Source organism: Columba livia, chromosome 2, assembly GCF_036013475.1.
Source record: "Columba livia isolate bColLiv1 breed racing homer chromosome 2, bColLiv1.pat.W.v2, whole genome shotgun sequence".
Lineage (NCBI taxonomy): Eukaryota > Metazoa > Chordata > Aves > Columbiformes > Columbidae > Columba > Columba livia.
In genome coordinates this window covers 161,679,174-161,703,955 of record NC_088603.1, presented here as the reverse complement: position 1 = coordinate 161,703,955, position 24,782 = coordinate 161,679,174, and the positions used below count along the sequence as shown (strand labels likewise).

Below are 24,782 nucleotides of genomic sequence, written 5' to 3'. Positions count from 1 at the left end.
TTTTTCTATCACCTATATCCCCCCCTCTCTTCTACTTACAATTTTGCAGTCATATTTATCCTTCTTAAAGATGTTCACACATTTGTGTTACCACCCTTGCTGATTGGCTCAGGTTTCACCAGCAACCAGTCAGGTTGGAGCTGGCTGGTGCCATTGAATGGAATCAAAGAACTGTTTCAGGTACAAAAGACCTTTAAGATCATCAAACACAACTGTTAACCAAGCAACAGCAAGGTCACCACTAAACCATGTCCCCAACCACCACATCGACACATCTTTTAAAAACCTCCAGGGATGATGACTCCACCACTACCCTGGGCAGTCCATTCCAGTGCTTCACAACACTTTCAGTGAATAAATTTCCCTAATATCCAATGTAAATCTCCCCTGGTGCAGCTTGAGGCCATTTTCTCTTGTCCTGATGCTTATTCCTTGGGGAAGACACTGACACCTACCTCCCTAAAACCTCCTTTCAGGTAGTTGTAGAGAGCGAGACGGTCTCCCCTCTGCCTCCCTTTCTCCAGGCTACGCTTACCGAGGGTGCACTCGATCCCCTCATCAGACCATGGAGACAGATATTAAACAGAACTGGCCCCAGTACTGAGCCCTGGGGAACACCACTTGTGAGCAGCCACCAACTGGATTTAACTCCAGCCACCACAGATATTTGGGCCCAGCCATCCAGCCAAGTTTTTTGCCAGTGAAGGACACACCTGTCCAAGCCATGAGCAGCCACTTTCTCCAGTTGAATCAGTGTCAAAGGCTTTAATAAAGTCCAGGTAGACAACATGCACAGCCATTCTCTCATCCACTAAGTGGGTCACCTTTTCAGAGAAGGAGATCAGGTTGGTCAAGCAGGACCTGCCTTTCATCACCCCATCCTGACTGGGCCTGAACGCCTGGTTGTCCCGTACATGCAGTGTGATGTCACTCAATATGATCTGTTCCATGACCTTCCCTGGTACCAAGGTCAGACTGACAGGTCTGCAGATCCTCAGATCCTCCTTATGTCCCTCCTTCTTACATAAGCAGCACATTTTCCAACCTCCAGCCAAGCAGGACCTCCCTGGTGAGCCAGGACTGCAGATAAATGATGTAAAGTGGCTTGATGAGCGCCTCCGCCAGCTCTCTCAGTACCCTTGGCTGGATCCCATCAGGCCCCATACATTTGTGAGTGTCCAACTGGTGCAGGAGATTTCCAACCACTTCCCCTTGGATTCTGGGGGCTTCATTCTGCTCCCTGTCTTCTACATCAGAGGCTTGGTATCCAGAGAATAATTGGTCTTATTAGAAAGATGGAGGCGAAGAAAGCATTAAAGCATTTTCCTCATCCTTTGCGCTGCGATTGCCCCCACATCCAGTAAAAGATGGAGATTCTCATTAGCCCTCCTTTTGTTGATAATGATGACACCCCACCTCTCCTACGCTCTGGCCTCATACTCTGCCCACAGAACATGCGCCATCAATGCCAACACTTCGGCCTCTACTGCTCACACTTCAAAGCTGCCGAAACGGCCAAGTGGACACGTCCTGAAGACAAAAACAAGAAATTGGAGCATTGCAGAAAGGAAAACACAGCTTCCTCATTCCTGGCCAGCCTGTGGCATCAAACAGCTGCTGGCTGCAAAATTCCACCACGCTCAGATGCTGTCCCGCCCCTCGGGACCAGCATAAAAGCCGGCCCAGCGCCTCTCTCCCTCACACACTTCTCCTGACAGCTTCTCCTCCCTCCGCGCTCAACAAGGTGAGCCTCAACCCCCTTCCCCTCCTTCTCCTGCCCCGCCTGGCCCCTCTCTTCCAGCACGCTCTGCCCCAGCCTCAGCAGCCCTCACGCCTCCCCACCGCCACGCTCCCCACAGCCCCACACCAGCCTCCCCACTCCCTTGCCCTCCTGCAATACCGCTCCTCACACCCCCACACCCCTGCGCTTGCTCAACAGCCTCTCGTCCCTTCCAGGGCCCCTCCACACCACACACATGGCCTGCTACGACGCCTGCCGCCCCTGCGGACCCACCCCGCTGGCCAACAGCTGCAACGAGCCCTGTTCCCTGCAGTGCCAGGACTCCCGCGTCCTCATCCAGCCTTCCACCGTGGTGGTCACCCTGCCAGGACCCATCCTCACCTCCCACCCCCAGAGCACCGCCGTCGGATCCTCCTCATCTGCTGCCGTGGGCAACGAACTCGGTGCCCAGGGAGTTGCCATCAACTCCGGCGCTTTCGGCTACGGCAACGGCTATGGCTTTGGAGGCCTGGGCTGCTTTGGTGGCAGAAGGGGCCGCTACATCTGCTAAGAGCCCTCGCCAACACCCCTGACACCAACCACACACACCCTGGAAGCAACGGCATGGATTGAGGACACACACCTCTAGGCCCTTTCAGGCACATGGACCAGCTGTCCATTGCTCCTCTTCTCCGGGCAGCAAGCACAGAAGCAAGGAAGGGGCCAGCCTGGGCTGCCTTCATTCCTTGTCAAAATATCTTCTCCTCTTCTCCCACCTCTTTCTTTGTACCTCAGACTTGCTGTTTTCCACTTGGTACTCCTACCTTTGCACTCTTTTTGGTCCCAAATAAAGTTCTCTTGCAGTCCAGCCTGAGATGCCTCCTCTTGCTTTCTTCTGCTATGGTTCATCCAATCTGACTGAGCAACAAAACAGGGCTCAAGGGGCCATGATGGTGGTGGGTGGAAAATGGCCACAAGACTTCTCTTAGCAAGTAAGTCTTCAGGAACATCACCCATGTGCATTTGGTGGCCTTCCAGGCTGTCATACAAGCCCTTCACTTACTCAAGAAAAAGGCTTGGAAAGTGTCATGCACTTCTACCCTGGCCTCTCACCCACGCTCCCCGTGGCAGCAGCTACTTGTCCAAATCACTTCCTCAGCACCACTCGCTGCCCATCACAGCAAACAGAATCATCGAGTGCACAAGGAACCTCTGGAGATCATCTCCTTCATACCAACCTGCTCAAGCATGGTCAGCTCGATGGGGATGTCCATGCAACGTCCAATGAGGTGCTGAGTATGCCCAAAGATGGAGGTTTCACTATCTGACTATGCAACTAGTTCCACTGTTTGACCACCCTCTCACTGAAAAATCATTGCCTTCTCCTCCAAGGAAACAGCACAGCTTCTTCACCTCTTAGTTTTTGCTACGTGAGAGAAGAGTACAACATCCTCCTCTCTACACCCTCCTTTCAGGCAGTTGCAGAGAAAGAAGATCTCTCTTCAGCCTCCTGTTCTCCTGGCAAAACACCCCCAGATCCCTCAGCTTCTCCCCATCCCACTTGTGCTCCAGATTCTTCACCAGATTTGTTGCCCTCCTCTGAACCCCCTCCAGCTCCTCAAAGGTCTTTCTTGTCATGACGGGCTCAAAAGTGAACGCCAGATTCTAGGTGCAGCCTCACCAGCACCAAATACAGGGGGATGCTCACTGCCCTGCTCCTGCTGGCCACACTGGTGATGAAACAGGCCAGAATGCTGTTGGCCTTCCTGGCCACACGCTGGCTCATGTTCTGCCAGCTGGTCACCAGTAGACCAGGTCCTTTTCCAACAGGCAGCTTTACAAACTGTCTTCCACCAAGCCTCTAGTATTCCATGGGGTGGTGGTGACACAAGTGCAGAACCCAACACTTGGCCTTGTTGAACCTCAGACAATTACCATCTTATCATCGATCCAGCCTGCCCAGATCCTTGTCTAGAGCATTCTTACTGCCCAGCATATCAACCCTCCTGCCCAACTTGATGTCATCTGCAAACGTACTGAGAGTGCACTCCATCCCCTTGTCCAGATCATGGACAAAGATATTAAACAGAACTGGCCCCAGTACTGAGCCCTGGGGAACCCCTCTTGTAAGCGGCCCCAACTGCATTTAACTGCAGTCATCACAACTCTCTGGGTTCACCCATCCAGCCAGTGTTTTAGCCAGTGAAGAGTACACCTGTATAAGCCATGAGAAGTCTCTTTCCCCAGGAGAAATGGTGTAAAGTCCAGGTAGACAACTTGTACAGCCATTCCCTCATGCACTAAGCAGGTCATCTTGCCGTGGCAGGAGATCAGGTTAGTCAGGCACAACTTGTCTTCCATAAACACATGCTGACTGGGCCTGATCTCCTGCTTGTACTCTGCATGCAGTGTGATGGCACTCAGCTTATCTTTTCCATAACCTTCCCTGGCACTGAGGTCAGACTGACAGGACTGTAGTTCCTTGGATCCTTCTTCCAGCCCTTCTTCTATATAAGTCTTACATTTGCCAATGCCCCGTCAATGGGGACCTCCCTGGTGAGTCAGAACTGCTGATAAATGACGGAAAGTGGCTTGGTGAGCACCTCCATCAGCTCCCTCTGTACACTTGGGTGGATCCCATCAGGCCCCATAGACTTGTGTGGGTCTAACTGGTGAGGCAGTTCACCAACCATTTCCCTTAGATTCCTGGGGCTTTGTTCGCCTCCCCATCCCTGTCTTCCATCCCACGGAGCTGCGTAACTGGAAAACTACTCCTTTTACAATTAAAGTCTGAGGCAAAAAAGGCACTAAGACATTTTACTCATCCTTTGTCATACTGTTTCCCTCTACTTCCACTAAAGAAAGGAGATTTTGTTTAGCCTGCTTTTTGGTTCTAATTTCTGTGAACCAACTGTATCTATTGTCTTTTACGTCACTAAAGCGACTAAATTCCAGATGGGCTTCGGCATTTACAGTTTTCTCGATAAATATCCTCACAACATCCTTTTGGTCCTCCTGAGCGGCCTGCCCTTTCTTTCAAAGCTCATAAAGTATCTTTTATTTCCTGATTCTCAGCTAATGTTCTCTGTACAGCCCAGCCCACCATACTCCCCGCTGGCTCATCTTTTGGCACATGGAGACTCTCTATCTAACATGCAGGAAGCTTCTGGAACCTCACAGAAGCCAAGCACGTAGTCCCTTGGGAGCTGAAACCTTGCCATGGAAACCCACCACAGTAAGCTACAATGTTCCGAGACACAGGCTCACCGACACACCCACAGAGCACACCCAACATGAAAGGTCAGGCCTAAAGACAGGCATAGCAAGCTGACAGGCAGGAGGGAGTGACTATGGTACAACCAGGAGCCCTCATGCCTGAGAACACTGCAAAGCCACAACCAGGCTGCCAGGGCAGCGAGGAAAAGGGGCCCCGCTTCCCAACGCATCCACAAACCACAGCCAGGCAGCTTTCCAGCCACTCTTTCCCAAGCCTCTAGCGTTCATGGGGTTGTGGTGACCCAAGTGCAGGGCCCGGAACTTGGCCTTGTTGAATCTCATGCAATTGGTCTCGACCCATTCATCCAGCCTGTCCAGGGGCCTCTGTAGAGCCTTCCTACCCTCCAGCAGATCAACATTCCCACCTCACTTAGTGGAGTCTGCAAAAAAGGGCACACCCGATAGATCCCCTCATCCAGATCATTGAGAAAGATATTCAACAGAAATGCCCCAAGTAGGTAGCCCTGGTGAACACCCCTTGTGACCAGCTGCCGACTGGCTTTAAGTCCACTCTCCACAACTCTTCAGGCTCAGCCATCCAGCCAGTGGTTTAGCCAGAGGAGAGGATGATCGTGCAAGCCATGAGCAGCCACTTTCTTTGGAGGAAATAGTGTCAAAGGCCTTACTAAATTCTTGGTAGACAAAATCCACAGCCATTCCATCATCCACTAAGCGGGTCCCCTTGTCACAGAAGGAGATCAGGTTAGTCAGGCAGGACCTGCCTTTCATAAACGCATACTGACAGGACCTGATCACCTGCTTGCTTGTCCTGTATATGGAAGGTGATGGCACTCAGCATGACCAGCTCCATGACCTTCCATGGCACCAAGGTCAAACTGACAGAGCTGTAGTTTCCTAGATCCTCGTTCCAGTCTTTCTTGTAGATAAGCATCACATTCGCCAACCTACAGTCAACTGAGACTTCCCTGGTGAGCCAGGAGTGCTGAGAAAAGATGGGAAGTGGTTTAGGGAGCACGTCCAGAGCTCGCTCACAGCTCCTGGCTAGAACCCATCTGGCCCCATTATCTTGTATATGTCTAACTGGTGTAGCAGGTCACCAGCTGTTTCCCATTGGATTCTGGGGGCTTTCTGCCACTCCCCATCCCTGTCTTGCAGCTCAGGTACCTGGGCACCCAGAGAACAACTAGTCTTATGATGAAAGACTGAGGTAAAGAAGGCATTTAGGCTTTTTCCTCATCCACTTTATCTGTGCAGACAACTGCCGCCAGTAAACCTTGGAGATTCCCCTTAGCTCTCCTTTTCTTGCTAATGTATGTATAGAAATGTTTTTTATTACTTTGTACAGCAGTAGCCAGATGAAGTTCTATTTGGGCTTTGCCGCTTCTAGTTTTCCCCCTGCGTAACCTCTCAACATTCTTCTGTTCCGGCTGAGTCACTGGTGTTTGGTTGCAAACGGCACAAACTCTCTTTTTTTTTATGAATTCCAGCCAAACCTCCCTGCTAAGGCCAGGCCAGTCTTCTTTCCCAATGGTTCATCTTTCGGCAAATGGGGACTGTCCCATCACAGATGGCGGAATCTTCTGGTACCTTCTCACAGAAGACAAACCTGAAGCTCTTATCGTACCAAAACCTTGCCATGAAAACCCAGTAACACCCAGCTACAAGTTCACAAACAAGAAGGTAACAAGACACCCACAAGGCACAGTCCAGGGGAAAGGCCAGGGCTAAAGACGGGCTTAGTAAGATGGCAGCAAGGCGGGCAGTCAGTGAACGAGATAGAGGCAGCAGCTGTCATGCCTGGCACAGCTCCAAAGACCAGACCAGCCTTTCAGGGCTGTGAATACTTGGGGCCCCTTCTGTACAATGCACCTTCTAAGCACACCATACAAGAGCATGGTCTCACCTTGCTGTGGGGTCTTCAGCTGATCCCTTGGCGAGGGAGATCCCCAGGACACCATCCACTCTTCACTGCAGAAACCCACAGTGACGCATGCAGGGAGTCTCTGGACCACCAGCCTCCCTGCTGCAGGGTCCATGGAGCACCAGTCCAAGGGGCACCAAGCAACCGTCCCTGTGCTCTGAGGTCTCACAGAAAGCTCCTTTGTGAGGTCATTGTCCCCCTCAATGTAGGCTCCCTGGGGCACTGAGGACCAGGAGCAGGAACAAGCCTGTGACCCTGCTCTGCTGGCATGATGCGGCTCTGGGTTGGGTTGACTTTGGCTGGATGGCAGGTGCCCACCAAGCTGCTCTATCACTCCCTCTCCTCAACTGGATGCAAAAAGAAAATATGAGATAGGGCTCCTGAGTCAAGGACAAGGAGGTCACTCAGCAATTACTGTCACGGGCAAAAAAGACACATCTAACTTTTCCAGCATCAGTTCCTCCACAGCCTGAAGGGGATCAACCTGTGATGTGCAAAGATATTTATCACAGCAGGCAGGGGAATCTCTGCTCTGGTGCCTGGGGCACCTCCTGCCTCTCTTTCTTCTCTGACCTTAGAGTCTGTACATTCATATATTCCCATTTCATTCTTCAAGTTATACAGTCAGTCTTTCTTCCTCTTCTTAAATAAATTCTCATAGGGGTAACACCACCATGGCTGATTAGCTCTGAAATGGCCAGCAAAAAGTCCCTACGCAAACCAGGTGGCACTGGCACTACTGAATGTCCTGGTTTTGCTAAAAACAAGTTTCTCTTTTAGTGAATTTGCCTGTCAGCTAAAGCCTTCGAATTAACTGCATTTTCCTGGAGAACCAGACACATGTTTTGGTAAACCTAGCAATGGAATGCAAACTTATTGATAAGCACAGATGGACATCTCGCGAGAGGGGCGACGAGAAACAAGTGACCAAGAAACTGACCAACTGTGTATAACATTGCATTCACGTTAATACTTCATATAAAAGTGCGAGATCACGAGGATCTCATCCCTTTTTTTTCCTTATGGCCGACATTAGGAGAGGACCTTGCTAGTCGTCCCTGCAAACTGAGGCCTAGTGAGAGACTGAATCCAGCTCCGATTGGCTACAGAGTCTAATCCAGGACTTCAGGTGCCGGCTCTGCAGTTGCTGAGACTTTCAAGATTGGTTTTGCATATTTTGTATTATTTTCTCTATTCTTATTAGTAGCATTAGTAAAACATCTTTAATTTTTTCCAGCTCTCTTCTCTCTGTCCTTCTTTTCCTCCCAATTGCCTCTCCTTAGTGGAAAGGGGGGAGAGGGAGGGGCAAAAAGGGGGAAGTGGGGGGGGAAGAGGGGGTTAACAATACATCTGCCAGGGTTTTATTGTCACCCCGCAATCTTAACCCTCGACACTGAACAAGATGGAAGCTTCTGGAAACTTCTCAGAGAAGCAACCAGTGTAGCTCCCTCACTACCCAAATCTTTCCGTGTAAACTAAGTATATGCAGCTAAAAGCTTACATGCAAAAAAGCACTAAAACACCCATAGAGAACACTCAAGAGGAAAAGTCAGGCCTAAACACGAGCTTAGCAAGAGTACAGCAATGCAGAAGCCAAGCAAACACCATAGAAGGCACAGGCACTAACACCCAGCACAGATCCAAACTCACACCAGCCTGCCAGAAACGAGAGGAAATGTTGCCCCATCTTTGTAACGCAACCGCAAACCACAGAGTGCCTTGGGATGACCTCACTGACGACACCCAACCTCTCCTACGCTTTGGCCGCGTCCTCAGCCCGCCCGGACACGCGCCATCAACACCAAGTCATTGCCCTCTAATGCTCGCAGTTCAAAGATGCCACCAGGGCCAAGCGGACACGTCCTCAAGACAAGAACAAGAAACTGGAATGTTGCATGAAGGAAAACACACCCTCCTTATTCCTGGCCAGCCTGTGGCATCAAACAGCTGCTGGCTGCAAATTGTCGCCATGCGCAAAGGCTGTCCCACCCCTCCAGGACCAACATAAAAGCCGGCCCAGCACCTCTCTCCCTTACACACTTCTCCTGACGCCTTCTCCTCCCTCCGCGCTCAACAAGGTGAGCCTCAACCCCCTTCCCCTCCTTCTCCTGCCCCGCCTGGCCCCTCTCTTCCAGCACGCTCTGCCCCCAGCCTCAGCAGCCCTCACGCCTCCCCACCGCCACGCTCCCCACAGCCCCACACCAGCCTCCCCACTCCCTCGCCCTCCTGCAACACCGCTCCTTGCACCCCCACGCCCCTGCGCTTGCTCAACAGCCTCTCGTCCCTTCCAGGGCCCCTCCACACCACACACATGGCCTGCTACAACGCCTGCCACCCCTGCGGACCCACCCCGCTGGCCAACAGCTGCAACGAGCCCTGTTCCCTGCAGTGCCAGGACTCCCGCATCGTCATCCAGCCTCCCGCCGTGGTGGTCACCCTGCCAGGACCCATCCTCACCTCCCACCCCCAGAGCACCGCCGTCGGATCCTCCGCATCGGCTGCCGTGGGCAACGAACTTGGCGCTCAGGGAGTTGCCATAAACTCTGGCTTTGGTTACGGCTTCGGGGGCCTGGGCGGCTTCGCCGGCAGAAGGGGTGGATACATCTGCTAAGGGCTCTCGCCACCAACCCTGACATACGCCAGCCACCGCTTTGAAGATACGGCATGAATCGTGGATTCACCTCTGGACCCTTCTGGGCATGTGGACCTGCTGTCCATGGCTCCTCTTCTAAAGGAGCCATGAAGATCTTGGTGCTCTGGCAAGATCTGTGTCACAGAAGCAACCTCAGCTGATGGTCGCCCTACGTGCAGCTTATATTTGTCACTGTGTTCTTGGTGCTCCTGCCTTTTCACTATTCTTTTTCGTCAATAAAGTTCTCCTGCATCCCAGCCTGAGACATCTCCCTTTACTTTCTTCTCTCAAGGCTCTTCCAACCCCACCCAGAACAAAGCCAGGGCTCAAGAAGCAAATTGGATAGGGGGGAAAAGGGTAACAAGACCTGTTCCAGGAAATATGTCACCACCTATACCAGCAAAAACAGACCAGAATCTGGGGGTCTTCTAGAACATGATACAAGCCCGTCACAGAATCAAAGAAAGACTTTGACACAAGAACACTCTCCTCAACATGCCTCTGGTAAAACCTCCCTATGACAACACACACTTGACCATCCTTCTTCCCCACCATGACTCTCCGGCTCTACCAGGAGGAAAATCACAGAATAATTTAGTATTTAGACTTTCCTCATGGTTTCAGAGGTCCTGCCAATTCTGTGGTCCAACACAGGCTTCCTACAGGGTCACACCTCCTGTGCGTGCACCCACCTGCTCCAGCGTCATGTCCTCTACGGGCTCCAGGCGGTCATCTCCTCCACTGTGGACAACCCTTTTCTGGGAAGAAAATTTTCCTAATATCCAATCTAAACGCTCCCTGGCACAACTTAAGGCCATTTCCTCTTGTCCTGTCACTTGGGACTTGGGAAAAGAGACTGAATCCCTTCCTTACTACAACCTCCTTTCAGGTAGTTGCAGAGAGCCAGAAGGTCTCCCCTCACTTTTCTCCAGGCTATACGCCCCCAGGTCGCAAAGTGGGTCCTCCATCACACCTGTGCTCCCAACTTTTCACAAGTTCCATTCCCCTTCTCTGAAATTGCTTAGGAACCTGGACATCTTTCTTTTTGTCAAGGGCCCAAAACTGCACCCACGATTCAAGGTGTGGCCTCACCAGTGCCAAGGACAGGGGATGGTCACTGTCCTGCTCCTGCTGGACATACCAGTGCTGACACAAGCCAGGACGCCGGTGGCCGTCACGGCCACACACACTGGCTCATGTTCAGCCACTGTCGACCCACACCCCCAGGTCCTTGACCACCGGGCAGCTTTCCAGCCGCTCTTCCACAAGCTTGGAGCCTTCATGGGGTTGTGGTGAATCAAGTGCAGGACCCGACACTTAGCCTTGCTGAACCTCATGCAGCTGGTCTCAGCCCATTGATCCAGGCTGTCCAGGGCCATCTGTAGAGCCTTCATAGTCCCAAGTGGGTCAACGCTCCTGCCTAACTTGATGTCATCTGCACATGTACTGAGGGTGCACTCAATTCCCTCAACCAGATCAAGAAGAAAGATATTAAACACAACTGTCCCATGGAATGAGCCCTGGGGAATACCCCTTGTGAGTCCCCACCATCTGGATTATACTCCAGTCCCCATAAACCTTTGGGTCTAGTCATCCAGCTAATTTTTCAGCCATCCAAGACTAAGGCTGTCCAAGCCAGTAGCATCCACATTCTCTGGGAGAAGCAGTATCAAAGGCTTTACTAAAGTCTTGGTAGATAAAATTCACAGCAATTCCCTAACCCTTACATCTAGCGTAAGCAAATCAACACAGAAAGTTAAGCACGTGTACAACAGCGACTAGCTATATGTGTAAGCGCCTTGCCTAAATAAAGAATCTTTTGGCTCACCTGCATCACAAGTCTCTGTCATCAATCCCTTCAGAGAACAACAGGTTTTGCAATTAAAGACTGAGGCAATGAGGGCACTAAGCATTTTCCTCATCTTTTGACTCTGTGTTTTCTTCCTGCGGCAAATAAATGAGGGAAATTCTCCTTAGCGCTCTGTTGCTGATCATGTATGTACAGAAACATTTTTAATGTGTTTTATAAAGTGGCAGATCAACATCTAGATGGGCTTTGGGAATTCTAATGTGCTGCCTGCATAACCTCTCAACATCCTTGCAAAGCGCCTGAGTACCCTGCACCTTCTTCCAGAATTCCTACCTTTCTCTTGTTTGTATCCTGAGTTCCAAACAAACCTCTCCCTTCAGCCAGGCTGGTCTTCTTCCCTGCCAGCTCATCTGCTACACACAGACACTGTCTATTAAACATGAGGAAACTTCTGGAACCTCGTCCCAGCTTCCAACTGTGTAGCTCCTTCCCTGCTAAAACCTTGACACATGAACCCTGCACACCCAGCTCATGAGGAAAGCACACACCAAGACACGCAAAGAGCTCAACAAGCGTGGAAGGAGAGGCTTAGTGAGATGGAAGCAAAGAAGGCTGGGATGAAACACCATCCAGAGGCAATATTTCAATCCTGGATCAGCTCCGAAGCCCAGACCGGCCTGCAAGGTCTGTGACGAAAGGGGTCCCTCATCACAAAGCACCCGCAAACTACATGGATGCCATGGGATGAGCTCACTGACGACACCCCACCCCTCCTACGTTCTCGCCGCGTCCTCTGTCACTCTGACATGTGCAATCAACGTCAAGCTTATGGCCTCTAATTCACGGACTTCAAAGGTGCTGCCAGGGCCAAGTGGACACGTCCTCAAAACAAGAACAATAAACTGGAATGTTGCATGAAGAAAAACACACCCTGCTCACTCCTGGCCAGGCTGTGGCATCAGACAGCTGCTGGCTGCAAATTGTCGCCATGCGCAAAGGCTGTCCCGCCCCTCGGGGACCAGCATAAAAGCCGGCCCAGCGCCTCTCTCCCTCACACACTTCTCCTGACGCCTTCTCCTCCCTCCGCGCTCAACAAGGTGAGCCTCAACCCCCTTCCCCTCCTTCTCCTGCCCCGCCTGGCCCCTCTCTTCCAGGACACTCTGCCCCCAGCCTCAGCAGCCCTCACGCCTCCCCACCGCCACGCTCCCCACAGCCCCACACCAGCCTCCCCACTCCCTCGCCCTCCTGCAACACCGCTCCTCGCACCCCCACACCCCTGCGCTTGCTCAACAGAGTCTTGTCCGTTCCAGGGCCCCTCCACACCACACACATGGCCTGCTACGACGTCTGCCGCCCCTGCGGACCCACCCCGCTGGCCAACAGCTGCAACGAGCCCTGTTCCCTGCAGTGCCAGGACTCCCGCGTCGTCATCCAGCCTCCCGCCGTGGTGGTCACCCTGCCAGGACCCATCCTCACCTCCCACCCCCAGAGCACCGCCGTCGGATCCTCCGCATCGGCTGCCGTGGGCAACGAACTCGGCGCCCAGGGAGTTGCTGTCAACTCCGGCAGCTTTGGCTACGGCTTCGGAGGCCTGGGTGGCTTCGGAGGCCTGGGCTGCTTCAATGGTAGAAGGGGTGGATACATCTGCTAAGGGCTCTTGCCATCACCCCTGATGCCAGCCACAAACACCCTGGAAGCCACAGCATGGATTGTGGACATGCACCTCTATGCTCTTCCTGGCACATGGACCTGCTGTCCTTGGCTCTTCCTCTCACAGCACCAAACATGGAAGTAGGGAAGGGGCCAGCGTGGGCTGCCTGCAGATGTGGCGAATGGTCCTTCTCCCCTAGTCCCACATCTTTCTTTGCACCTCAGACTTGTGCTGTTTCACTTGGCACTCCTGCCTTTTCACTTTTCTCCGTCAATAAAGTTCTCCTTCATCTCAGCTTGAGATGCAGCCTTTTGTCTTTTTCTCCCACGGCTCGTCCAACTTCACGTAAGAAAAAACAGGACTCAGTAGCCCATCAGGGTCGGTGCAAAAGGGAAACAAGACCTCTCCCAGGAAATATGCCACCAAGAACACCAGTGCCCAATGTCTTCCAGGATGTGACACAAACCCTTCCCTGGCTCAAACAGAGCCTTCCACATGAGAACGCTTCCCTGCGCACATCTTGGACAAGATCTCTCCCATGTCAGCACACACATCAATAACTCTCTTCCCCAGCATGACTCTCCAGCCCTCCCAGCAAACAGACTTCATTCCGTCCCCTCTGAAATTTCCACATTGATAACATCCCCCATGTGCTCTTTGACTCCTGGCTAAAACATCCCAGCTCTCTCAGCCTCTGCTCAGGCAGAAGATGTTCCAGACCCTTTAGCATCTTCGTGAACTTGCACTTCTCCTGAACTCCATGCCCTTCTTCCTCTGGGGAGCTCAGACCTGCACACAGGACCCCACAGGGGACGTCACCAGTGCTGAGCACAGAGGAACGGTCACCTCCTTCAACCTCCAGGTTCATTTGTTCTCCACCAAGGCCACAGGGCCCTTCTGTTCCAGGATGCTTTCTATCCAGATAGCCCCAGCCTTTTCTATTAGCAGTGCTGAGTCCTCCCCAGGAACAGGACTTGGCCTCTCACCTTTTGCTCAGCCTCATGACATTCCTCTGCATCCACTTCAAGGAAATTAGGAAGCTTCTTCAGGAATCGTGTGTTTAAACCACCATTCCCCATGGACTTATGCACATCCAGATACACAACACCAACTTTTAGGGGCCAGACAGGAGTCCACCTGACTTATCACCTCCCACCACCCAGCCCTGCACTGGCCCAACCTGCCTCTTGCCTGCCAGGTGCTCCAGCACCATCAACACACACACACAGAGACCCTTCCTGCTCCACCTCATCTTCCTCACCAACAAACAATGCTCATGCGGTGAACAACCCTCACGACACTCACCTTCTCTGAATTCAGGCAGGTCTTGGGAGGCCAGAGATGTTCTCACTCACTGCAAGCCAGTCAACGTTATTCCAGTTTGTAAGAAGGGCGTGAGTGAAGAGCCAGGAATCTGCAGACCTGTTAGTCCGACCACAGTACCTGTAAAATTGTGGAGAAGATGCAACTGAGCGCTGCTGAAAGGCATTTAAGGACAATGTAATCATCAGGTACAGTCAACAGGGGTTCACTAAGGGAAAGTCCTGTTTCACTGACTTCCTGTCCTTCTACAATAAGGTCACCTGCCTAGTGGGTGGAGGGAAAGTGGTGGACATAGCTTTTCTGGATTTTAGTAAAGCTTTCGATCTGACTGCAATAGGGGAGAACTGTGAGCTGTTCAGGGTTGCACAATTAAAGACAAATGTCAAGGTACGTGAAAGCACCCACAGGAGGGCAACAAAGGTGATGAAAAGGCTGGAAAGCTTGTCCTAAAGGAGCGACTGAAGACAGTTGGCTTGTGTAGTTTGGACAGAAGGAGGCTGAGGGGCGACCTCATTGTTCTCTGCAGTTTCCTGAGGAGGGGACGTGGAGAGGGAGGTGCTGAGCTCTTCTCCATCAGATCCAGTGACAGGACACATGGGAATGGATCAAAGCTGCAGCACTGGAGGTTTAAACGAGATATTAGGAAACATTTATTTACAGGGAGGGTGGTCAAACACTGGAACAGGCTTCATAGTGAGGTGATTGATACCCCAAGCCTGTCAGTGTTTCTGAGGCATTTGGACACTGCTTTTAAACACATGATTTAAATTATACTCAGCCCTGAAGTGCTCAGGCAGTGGGACTAGTTGATCACTGAGGGTCCCTTCCATCTGGACTGCTCTAGTCTCATCTATTCTGCTTCACCAAACTTTTCTCATGCAAACATCCCCTCAAGGTTCTCAGGTTCACAGCCCCGTGCACCACACACACCTCCCATTGCCCCTGCGCTACGCCCAGTCCCACTCTGGCCCCACAAACACTGCACACAGAAATGGCCTCACCCCTCGGCGCTCACCCCACATTCACCCCCAAAGCCGTCACTCACCAGCCTCCCCTGCCTGCCGGTCCCGCTCCCCTGGGCCTCTCACCGGCCTCACCAGCTCTCCCAGACCTCACCAGCCTCAGTCCCCAGTCGCAGCCTCCCCTCCCCACAGCCAGGCACTGCCTCAGCACTCACTGACCAGCCAGTCAGGGGGCAGGTGACAGACTGACCTTCAGGCAGCAGGTAACAACCTGCCAATCAGGGGCTGGTTACAGCTGCTAAAGAAGCACCTGGAAGGTTCCAGAATGCACCTTTCAGGACCCCAAAATCAACACCTCTGCTACAATAAATAAGATAATCCTCACCAAACGGCCCCAAAACAACTGCAGGAGGGTGAACTAGGGTATGAGTACAAAGGATGTCAAAAACCAAACCAAGGCCTCGGACAAGAGTAGTTGAGGGGACCTTGAAGGGTGAACGTGGGAATGAATGAGTAGAAATGCTTCCAGAAACCAAACCAAATGCCTCGGACAAGAGTAGTTGGGGGTATTTGGAAGGGTAAGATGCAGGGAAATTGTCCTGATTAAATAACACACCCAAAAAGCTCTAATCAGTAAATACATCAAGAGACCATGTATTTCTTGCCTGTGCTGCAGGTGTCAGGGCACCCATGTAGAGTCCCTGTCATGGCCCCCCCTTGCTGTGGTCCCCAGCCCAACCACCTGGCAGTGCCCATGACCCCATCTTCACTCACGGTCAGGTTCGGGACAAAACCACGGAGTCCTGTATCCTGCGTCCCCTTGCTGCCAGGACCCCGGGCAACACATGCTGGGCCCCCCCCTCCTTGCTGTGGGAACCTCAGGTGACCCAAGTGTGGGTCCTTGTTGAACTGTCCACCTGGCTGCATGGTTCCCGTTTCACCTATGCAGAAGTCCCCGGACTACAGTCTCACCTTGCTGTGGGGTTCACAAATGATCCCTTGGTGAGGGAGATCCCCAGGCCAGCATACCCTCTTCTATGCCGGCCCCACAAAGACCCCTGCTGAGTGTCTATGGACACCAGCCTTTCTGCTGCAGGGTCCATGGAGCACCACTGCAGGGGACCCCAAGCAATCGTCCCTGTGCTCGAAGGTCACACAGCAAGCCCCTTTGTGAGGTCATCATCCTCCTCACTGTGGGGTCCCTGAGGCACAGCCTGGGGCACTGAGGACCAGGAGCAGGAACAAGCCTGTGACCCTGCTCTGCTGGCAAGATGGGGCTCTGGGCTGCCTTGACCTTGGCTGGATGGCAGGTGCCCACCAAGCTGCTCTATCACTCCCCCTCCTCAACTGCATGAGGGGAGAAAATCTGAGGAAAGGCTCCTGAGTCTTTGTAAGGACAGGGAGATCTCCAGAGGCTGCAGTGGGACAATCTGCTCCAGCGTGGGGTTCACAACGGGCTGCAGGGGAATTTCTGCTCCAGCACCAGGAGCACATCCTGCACCTCCTTCTTCACTGACTTTGCTGACTATAGAGATTTTTCTATCACCTATATCCCCCCCTCTCTGCTACTTACAATTTTGCAGTCATATTTATCCTTCTTAAAGATGTTCACACATTTGTGTTACCACCCTTGCTGATTGGCTCAGGTTTCACCAGCAACCAGTCAGGTTGGAGCTGGCTGGTGCCATTGAATGGAATCAAAGAACTGTTTCAGGTACAAAAGACCTTTAAGATCATCAAACACAACTGTTAACCAAGCAACAGCAAGGTCACCACTAAACCATGTCCCCAAGCACCACATCGACACATCTTTTAAAAACCTCCAGGGATGATGACTCCACCACTACCCTGGGCAGTCCATTCCAGTGCTTCAAAACACTTTCGGTGAATAAATTTCCCTAATATCCAATGTAAATCTCCCCTGGTGCAGCTTGAGGCCATTTTCTCTTGTCCTGATGCTTATTCCTTGGGGAAGACACTGACACCTACCTCCCTAAAACCTCCTTTCAGTTAGTTGTAGAGAGCGAGATGGTCTCCCCTCTGCCTCCCTTTCTCCAGGCTACGCTTACCGAGGGTGCACTCGATCCCCTCATCAGACCATGGAGACAGATATTAAACAGAACTGGCCCCAGCACTGAGCCCTGGGGAACACCACTTGTGAGCAGCCACCAACTGGATTTAACTCCAGTCACCACAGCTATTTGGGCCCAGCCATCCAGCCAAGTTTTTTGCCAGTGAAGGATACACCTGTCCAAGCCATGAGCAGCCACTTTCTCCAGTTGAATCAGTGTCAAAGGCTTTAATAAAGTCCAGGTAGACAACATGCACAGCCATTCTCTCATCCACTAAGTGGGTCACCTTTTCAGAGAAGGAGATCAGGTTGGTCAAGCAGGACCTGCCTTTCATCACCCCATCCTGACTGGGCCTGAACGCCTGGTTGTCCCGTACATGCAGTGTGATGTCACTCAATATGATCTGTTCCATGACCTTCCCTGGTACCAAAGTCAGACTGACAGGTCTGCAGATCCTCAGATCCTCCTTCTGTCCCTCCTTCTTACATAAGCAGCACATTTTCCAACCTCCAGCCAAGCAGGACCTCCCTGGTGAGCCAGGACTGCAGATAAATGATGTAAAGTGGCTTGATGAGCGCCTCCGCCAGCTCTCTCAGTACCCTTGGCTGGATCCCATCAGGCCCCATACATTTGTGAGTGTCCAACTGGTGCAGGAGATTTCCAACCACTTCCCCTTGGATTGTGGGGGCTTCATTCTGCTCCCTGTCTTCTACATCAGAGGCTTGGTATCCAGAGAATAATTGGTCTTATTAGAAAGATGGAGGCGAAGAAAGCATTAAAGCATTTTCCTCATCCTTTGCGCTGCGATTGCCCCCACATCCAGTAAAAGATGGAGATTCTCATTAGCCCTCCTTTTGTTGATAATGATGACACCCCACCTCTCCTACGCTCTGGCCTCATACTCTGCCCACAGAACATGCGCCATCAATGCCAACACTTCGGCCTCTACTGCTCACACTTCAAAGCTGCCGAAACGGCCAAGTGGACACGTCCTGAAGACAAAAACAAGAAATTGGAGCATTGCGGGAAGGAAAACACACCCTCCTCACTCCTGGCCAGCCTGTGGCATCAAACAGCTGCTGGCTGCAAAATTCCACCACGCTCAGATGCTGTCCCGCCCCTCGGGACCAGCATAAAAGCCGGCCCAGCGCCTCTCTCCCTCACACACTTCTCCTGACACCTTCTCCTCCCTCCGCGCTCAACAAGGTGAGCCTCAACCCCCTTCCCCTCCTTCTCCTGCCGCATCTGGCCCCTTTCTTCCAGCACGCTCTGCCCCCAGCCTCAGCAGCCCTCACGCCTCCCCACCACCACGCTCCCCACAGCCCCACACCAGCCTCCCCACTCCCTCGCCCTCCTGCAACACCGCTCCTCGCACCCCCACGCCCCTGCGCTTGCTCAACAGCCTCTCGTCCCTTCCAGGGCTCCTCCACACCACACACATGGCCTGCTACGACGCCTGCCGCCCCTGCGGACCCACCCCGCTGGCCAACAGCTGCAACGAGCCCTGTTCCCTGCAGTGCCAGGACTCCCGCGTCCTCATCCAGCCTTCCACCGTGGTGGTCACCCTGCCAGGACCCATCCTCACCTCCCACCCCCAGAGCACCGCCGTCGGATCCTCCTCATCTGCTGCCGTGGGCAACGAACTCGGTGCCCAGGGAGTTGCCATCAACTCCGGCGCTTTCGGCTACGGCAACGGCTATGGCTTTGGAGGCCTGGGCTGCTTTGGTGGCAGAAGGGGCCGCTACATCTGCTAAGAGCCCTCGCCAACACCCCTGACACCAACCACACACACCCTGGAAGCAACGGCATGGATTGAGGACACACACCTCTAGGCCCTTTCAGGCACATGGACCTGCTGTCCATTGCTCCTCTTCTCCGGGCAGCAAGCACAGAAGCAAGGAAGGGGCCAGCCTGGGCTGCCTTCATTCCTTGTCAAAATATCTTCTCCTCTTCTCCCACCTCTTTCTTTGTACCTCAGACTTGCTGTTTTCCACTTGGTACTCCTACCTTTGCACTCTTTTTGGTCCCAAATAAAGTTCTCTTGCAGTCCAGCCTGAGATGCCTCCTCTTGCTTTCTTCTGCTATGGTTCATCCAATCTGACTGAGCAACAAAACAGGGCTCAAGGGGCCATCATGCTGGTGGGTGGAAAATGGCCACAAGACTTCTCTTAGCAAGTAAGTCTTCAGGAACATCACCCATGTGCATTTGGTGGCCTTCCAGGCTGTCATACAAGCCCTTCACTTACTCAAGAAAAAGGCTTGGAAAGTGTCATGCACTTCTACCCTGGCCTCTCACCCACGCTCCCCGTGGCAGCAGCTACTTGTCCAAATCACTTCCTCAGCACCACTCGCTGCCCATCACAGCAAACAGAATCATCGAGTGCACAAGGAACCTCTGGAGATCATCTCCCTCATACCAACCTGCTCAAGCATGGTCAGCTCGATGGGGATGTCCATGCAACGTCCAATGAGGTGCTGAGTATGCCCAAAGATGGAGGTTTCACTATCTGACTATGCAACTAGTTCCACTGTTTGACCACCCTCTCTCTGAAAAATCATTGCCTTCTCCTCCAAGGAAACAGCACAGCTTCTTCACCTCTTAGTTTTTGCTACGTGAGAGAAGAGTACAACATCCTCCTCTCTACACCCTCCTTTCAGGCAGTTGCAGAGAAAGAAGATCTCTCTTCAGCCTCCTGTTCTCCTGGCAAAACACCCCCAGATCCCTCAGCTTCTCCCCATCCCACTTGTGCTCCAGATTCTTCACCAGATTTGTTGCCCTCCTCTGAACCCCCTCCAGCTCCTCAAAGGTCTTTCTTGTCATGACGGGCTCAAAAGTGAACGCCAGATTCTAGGTGCAGCCTCACCAGCACCAAATACAGGGGGATGCTCACTGCCCTGCTCCTGCTGGCCACACTGGTGATGAAACAGGCCAGAATGCTGTTGGCCTTCCTGGCCACACGCTGGCTCATGTTCTGCCAGCTGGTCACCAGTAGCCCAGGTCCTTTTCCAACAGGCAGCTTTACAAACTGTCTTCCACCAAGCCTCTAGTATTCCATGGGGTGGTGGTGACACAAGTGCAGAACCCAACACTTGGCCTTGTTGAACCTCAGACAATTACCATCTTATCATCGATCCAGCCTGCCCAGATCCTTCTCTAGAGCATTCTTACTGCCCAGCATATCAACCCTCCTGCCCAACTTGATGTCATCTGCAAACGTACTGAGAGTGCACTCCATCCCCTTGTCCAGATCATGGACAAAGATATTAAACAGAACTGGCCCCAGTACTGAGCCCTGGGGAACCCCTCTTGTAAGCGGCCCCAACTGCATTTAACTGCAGTCATCACAACTCTCTGGGTTCACCCATCCAGCCAGTGTTTTAGCCAGTGAAGAGTACACCTGTATAAGCCATGAGAAGTCTCTTTCCCCAGGAGAAACGGTGTAAAGTCCAGGTAGACAACTTGTACAGCCATTCCCTCATGCACTAAGCAGGTCATCTTGCCATGGCAGGAGATCAGGTTAGTCAGGCACAACTTGTCTTCCATAAACACATGCTGACTGGGCCTGATCTCCTGCTTGTACTCTGCATGCAGTGTGATGGCACTCAGCTTATCTTTTCCATAACCTTCCCTGGCACTGAGGTCAGACTGACAGGACTGTAGTTCCTTGGATCCTTCTTCCAGCCCTTCTTCTATATAAGTCTCACATTTGCCAATGTCCCGTCAATGGGGACCTCCCTGGTGAGTCAGAACTGCTGATAAATGACGGAAAGTGGCTTGGTGAGCACCTCCATCAGCTCCCTCTGTACACTTGGGTGGATCCCATCAGGCCCCATAGACTTGTGTGGGTCTAACTGGTGAGGCAGTTCACCAACCATTTCCCTTAGATTCCTGGGGCTTCGTTTGCCTCCCCATCCCTGTCTTCCATCCCACGGAGCTGCGTAACTGGAAAACTACTCCTTTTACAACTAAAGTCTGAGGCAAAAAAGGCACTAAGACATTTTACTCATCCTTTGTCATACTGTTTCCCTCTACTTCCACTAAAGAAAGGAGATTTTGTTTAGCCTGCTTTTTGGTTCTAATTTCTGTGAACCAACTGTATCTATTGTCTTTTACGTCACTAAAGCGACTAAATTCCAGATGGGCTTCGGCATTTACAGTTTTCTCGATAAATATCCTCACAACATCCTTTTGGTCCTCCTGAGTGGCCTGCCCTTTCTTTCAAAGCTCATAAAGTATCTTTTATTTCCTGATTCTCAGCTAATGTTCTCTGTACAGCCCAGCCCACCATACTCCCCGCTGGCTCATCTTTTGGCACATGGAGACTCTCTATCTAACATGCAGGAAGCTTCTGGAACCTCACAGAAGCCAAGCACGTAGTCCCTTGGGAGCTGAAACCTTGCCATGGAAACCCACCACAGTAAGCTACAATGTTCCGAGACACAGGCTCACCAACACACCCACAGAGCACACCCAACATGAAAGGTCAGGCCTAAAGACAGGCATAGCAAGCTGACAGGCAGGAGGGAGTGACTATGGTACAACCAGGAGCCCTCATGCCTGAGAACACTGCAAAGCCACAACCAGGCTGCCAGGGCAGCGAGGAAAAGGGGCCCCCGCTTCCCAACGCATCCACAAACCACAGCCAGGCAGCTTTCCAGCCACTCTTTCACAAGCCTGTAGCTTTCACGGGGTTGTGGTGACCCAAGTGCAGGGCCCGGAACTTGGCCTTGTTGAATCTCATGCAATTGGTCTCGACCCATTCATCCAGCCTGTCCAGGGGCCTCTGTAGAGCCTTCCTACCCTCCAGCAGATCAACACTCCCACCTCACTTAGTGGAGTCTGCAAAAAAGGGCACACCTGATAGATCCCCTCATCCAGATCACTGAGATTTCAACATTTCAACAGAAATGCCCCAAGTAGGTAGCCCTGGTGAACACCCCTTGTGACCAGCTGCCGACTGGCTTTAAGTCCACTCTCCACAACTCTTCAGGCTCAGCCATCCAGCCAGTGGTTTAGCCTGAGGAGAGGATGATCGTGCAAGCCATGAGCAGCCACTTTCTTTGGAGGAAATAGTGTCAAAGGCCTTACTAAATTCTTGGTAGACAAAATCCACAGCCATTCCATCATCCACTAAGCGGGTCCTCTTGTCACAGAAGGAGATCAGGTTAGTCAGGCAGGACCTGCCTTTCATAAACACATACTGACACGACCTGATCACCTGCGTGCTTGTCCTGTACATGGAAGGTGATGGCACTCAGCATGATCTGCTCCATGACCTTCCATGGCACCAAGGTCAAACTGACAGAGCTGTAGTTTCCTAGATCCTCGTTCCAGTCTTTCTTGTAGATAAGCATCACATTCGCCAACCTACAGTCAACTGAGACTTCCCTGGTGAGCCAGGAGTGCTGAGAAAAGATGGAAAGTGGTTTAGGGAGCACGTCCAGAGCTCGTTCACAGCTCCTGGCTAGAACCCATCTGACCCCATTATCTTGTATATGTCTAACTGGTGTAGCAGGTCACCAGCCGTTTCCCATTGGATTCTGGGGGCTTTCTGCCACTCCCCATCCCTGTCTTGCAGCTCAGGTACCTGGGCACCCAGAGAACAACTAGTCTTATGATGAAAGACTGAGGTAAAGAAGGCATTTAGGCTTTTTCCTCATCCACTTTAACTGTGCAGACAACTGCCGCCAGTAAACCTTGGAGATTCCCCTTAGCTCTCCTTTTCTTGCTAATGTATGTATAGAAATGTTTTTTATTACTTTGCACAGCAGTAGCCAGATGAAATTCTAGTTGGGGTTTGTCACTTCTAATTTTCCCCCTGCATAACCTCTCAACATTCTTGTGTTCCGGCTGAGTCACTGGTGTTTGGTTGCAAACGGCACAAACTCTCTTTTTTTTATGAATTCCAGCCAAACCTCCCTGCTAAGGCCAGGCCAGTCTTCTTCCCCAATGGTTCATTTTTCGGCAAATGGGGACTGTCCCATCACAGATGGCGGAATCTTCTGATACCTTCTCACAGAAGACAAACCTGAAGCTCTTATCGTACCAAAACCTTGCCATGAAAACCCAATAACACCCAGCTACAAGTTCACAAACAAGAAGGTAACAAGACACCCACAAGGCACAGTCCAGGGCTAAAGACGGGCTTAGTAAGATGGCAGCAAGGCGGGCAGTCAGTGAACGTGATAGAGGCAGCAGCTGTCATGCCTGGCACAGCTCCAAAGACCAGACCAGCCTTTCAGGGCTGTGAATACTTGGGGCCCCTTCTGTACAATGCACCTTCTAAGCACACCATACAAGAGCATGGTCTCACCTTGCTGTGGGGTCTTCAACTGATCCCTTGGCGAGGGAGATCCCCAGGACACCATCCACTCTTCACTGCAGAGACCCACAGTGACGCATGCAGGGAGTCTCTGGACCACCAGCCTCCCTGCTGCAGGGTCCATGGAGCACCAGTCCAAGGGACACCAAGCAACCATCCCTGTGCTCTGAGGTCTCACAGAAAGAGCCTTTGTGAGGTCATTGTCCCCCTCAATGTAGGCTCCCTGGGGCACTGAGGACCAGGAGCAGGAACAAGCCTGTGACCCTGCTCTGCTGGCAAGATAGGGCTCTGGGCTGGGTTGACTTTGGCTGGATGGCAGGTGCCCACCAAGCTGCTCTATCACTCCCTCTCCTCAATTGGATGCAAAAAGAAAATATGAGATAGGGCTCCTGAGTCAAGGACAAGGAGGTCACTCAGCAATTACTGTCACGGGCAAAAAAGACACATCTAACTTTTCCAACATCAGGTTCTCCACAGCCTGAAGGGGATCAACCTGTGATGTGCAAAGATATTTATCACAGCAGGCAGGGGAATCTCTGCTCTGGTGCCTGGGGCACCTCCTGCCCCACTTTCTTCTCCGACCTTGGAGTCTGTACATTCATATATTCCCATTTCTTTCTTCAAGTTATACAGTCAGTCTTTCTTCCTCTTCTTAAATAAATTCTCATAGGGGTAACACCACCATGGCTGATTAGCTCTGAAATGGCCAGCAAAAAGTCCCTACGCAAACCAGGTGGCACTAGCACTACTGAATGTCCTGGTTTTGCTAAAAACAAGTTTCTCTTTTAGTGAATTTGCCTGTCAGCTAAAGCCTTCAAATTAACTGCATTTTCCTGGAGAACCAGACACATGTTTTGGTAAACCTAGCAATGGAATGCAAACTTATTGATAAGCACGGATGGACATCTCGCGAGAGGGGCGACGAGAAACAAGTGACCAAGAAACTGACCAACTGTGTATAACATTCCATTCACGTTAATACTTCATATAAAAGTGCGAGATCACGAGGATCTCATCCCTTTTTTTTCCTTATGGCCGACATTAGGAGAGGACCTTGCTAGTCGTCCCTGCAAACTGAGGCCTAGTGAGAGACTGAATCCAGCTCCGATTGGCTGCAGAGTCTAATCCAGG

General features: G+C 52.0%; 3 protein-coding genes across 3 annotated transcripts; all 3 read left to right on the top strand.

Annotated features, from left to right (window-relative positions):
* The first annotated feature begins 1,943 nt into the window (after positions 1–1,943).
* On the top strand, positions 1,944–2,588 carry LOC135578885 (feather keratin-like). Its single transcript, XM_065055258.1, has one exon. The coding sequence runs from the start codon at positions 1,977–1,979 to the stop codon at positions 2,289–2,291; it is 315 nt and encodes a 104-aa protein (XP_064911330.1). The 5' UTR covers positions 1,944–1,976; the 3' UTR covers positions 2,292–2,588.
* A 10,022-nt stretch (positions 2,589–12,610) lies between these two features.
* Positions 12,611–13,265, top strand: LOC135578727 (feather keratin-like). Its single transcript, XM_065054643.1, has one exon. The coding sequence runs from the start codon at positions 12,651–12,653 to the stop codon at positions 12,969–12,971; it is 321 nt and encodes a 106-aa protein (XP_064910715.1). The 5' UTR covers positions 12,611–12,650; the 3' UTR covers positions 12,972–13,265.
* Positions 13,266–18,512: 5,247 nt separating this feature from the next.
* Positions 18,513–19,379, top strand: LOC135578728 (feather keratin-like). The gene is made up of 2 exons (XM_065054644.1): positions 18,513–18,534; positions 18,748–19,379. Exon 2 carries the CDS (start codon positions 18,768–18,770, stop codon positions 19,080–19,082), a length of 315 nt encoding a protein of 104 aa, XP_064910716.1. The 5' UTR covers positions 18,513–18,534; positions 18,748–18,767; the 3' UTR covers positions 19,083–19,379.
* Positions 19,380–24,782: the final 5,403 nt, after the last annotated feature.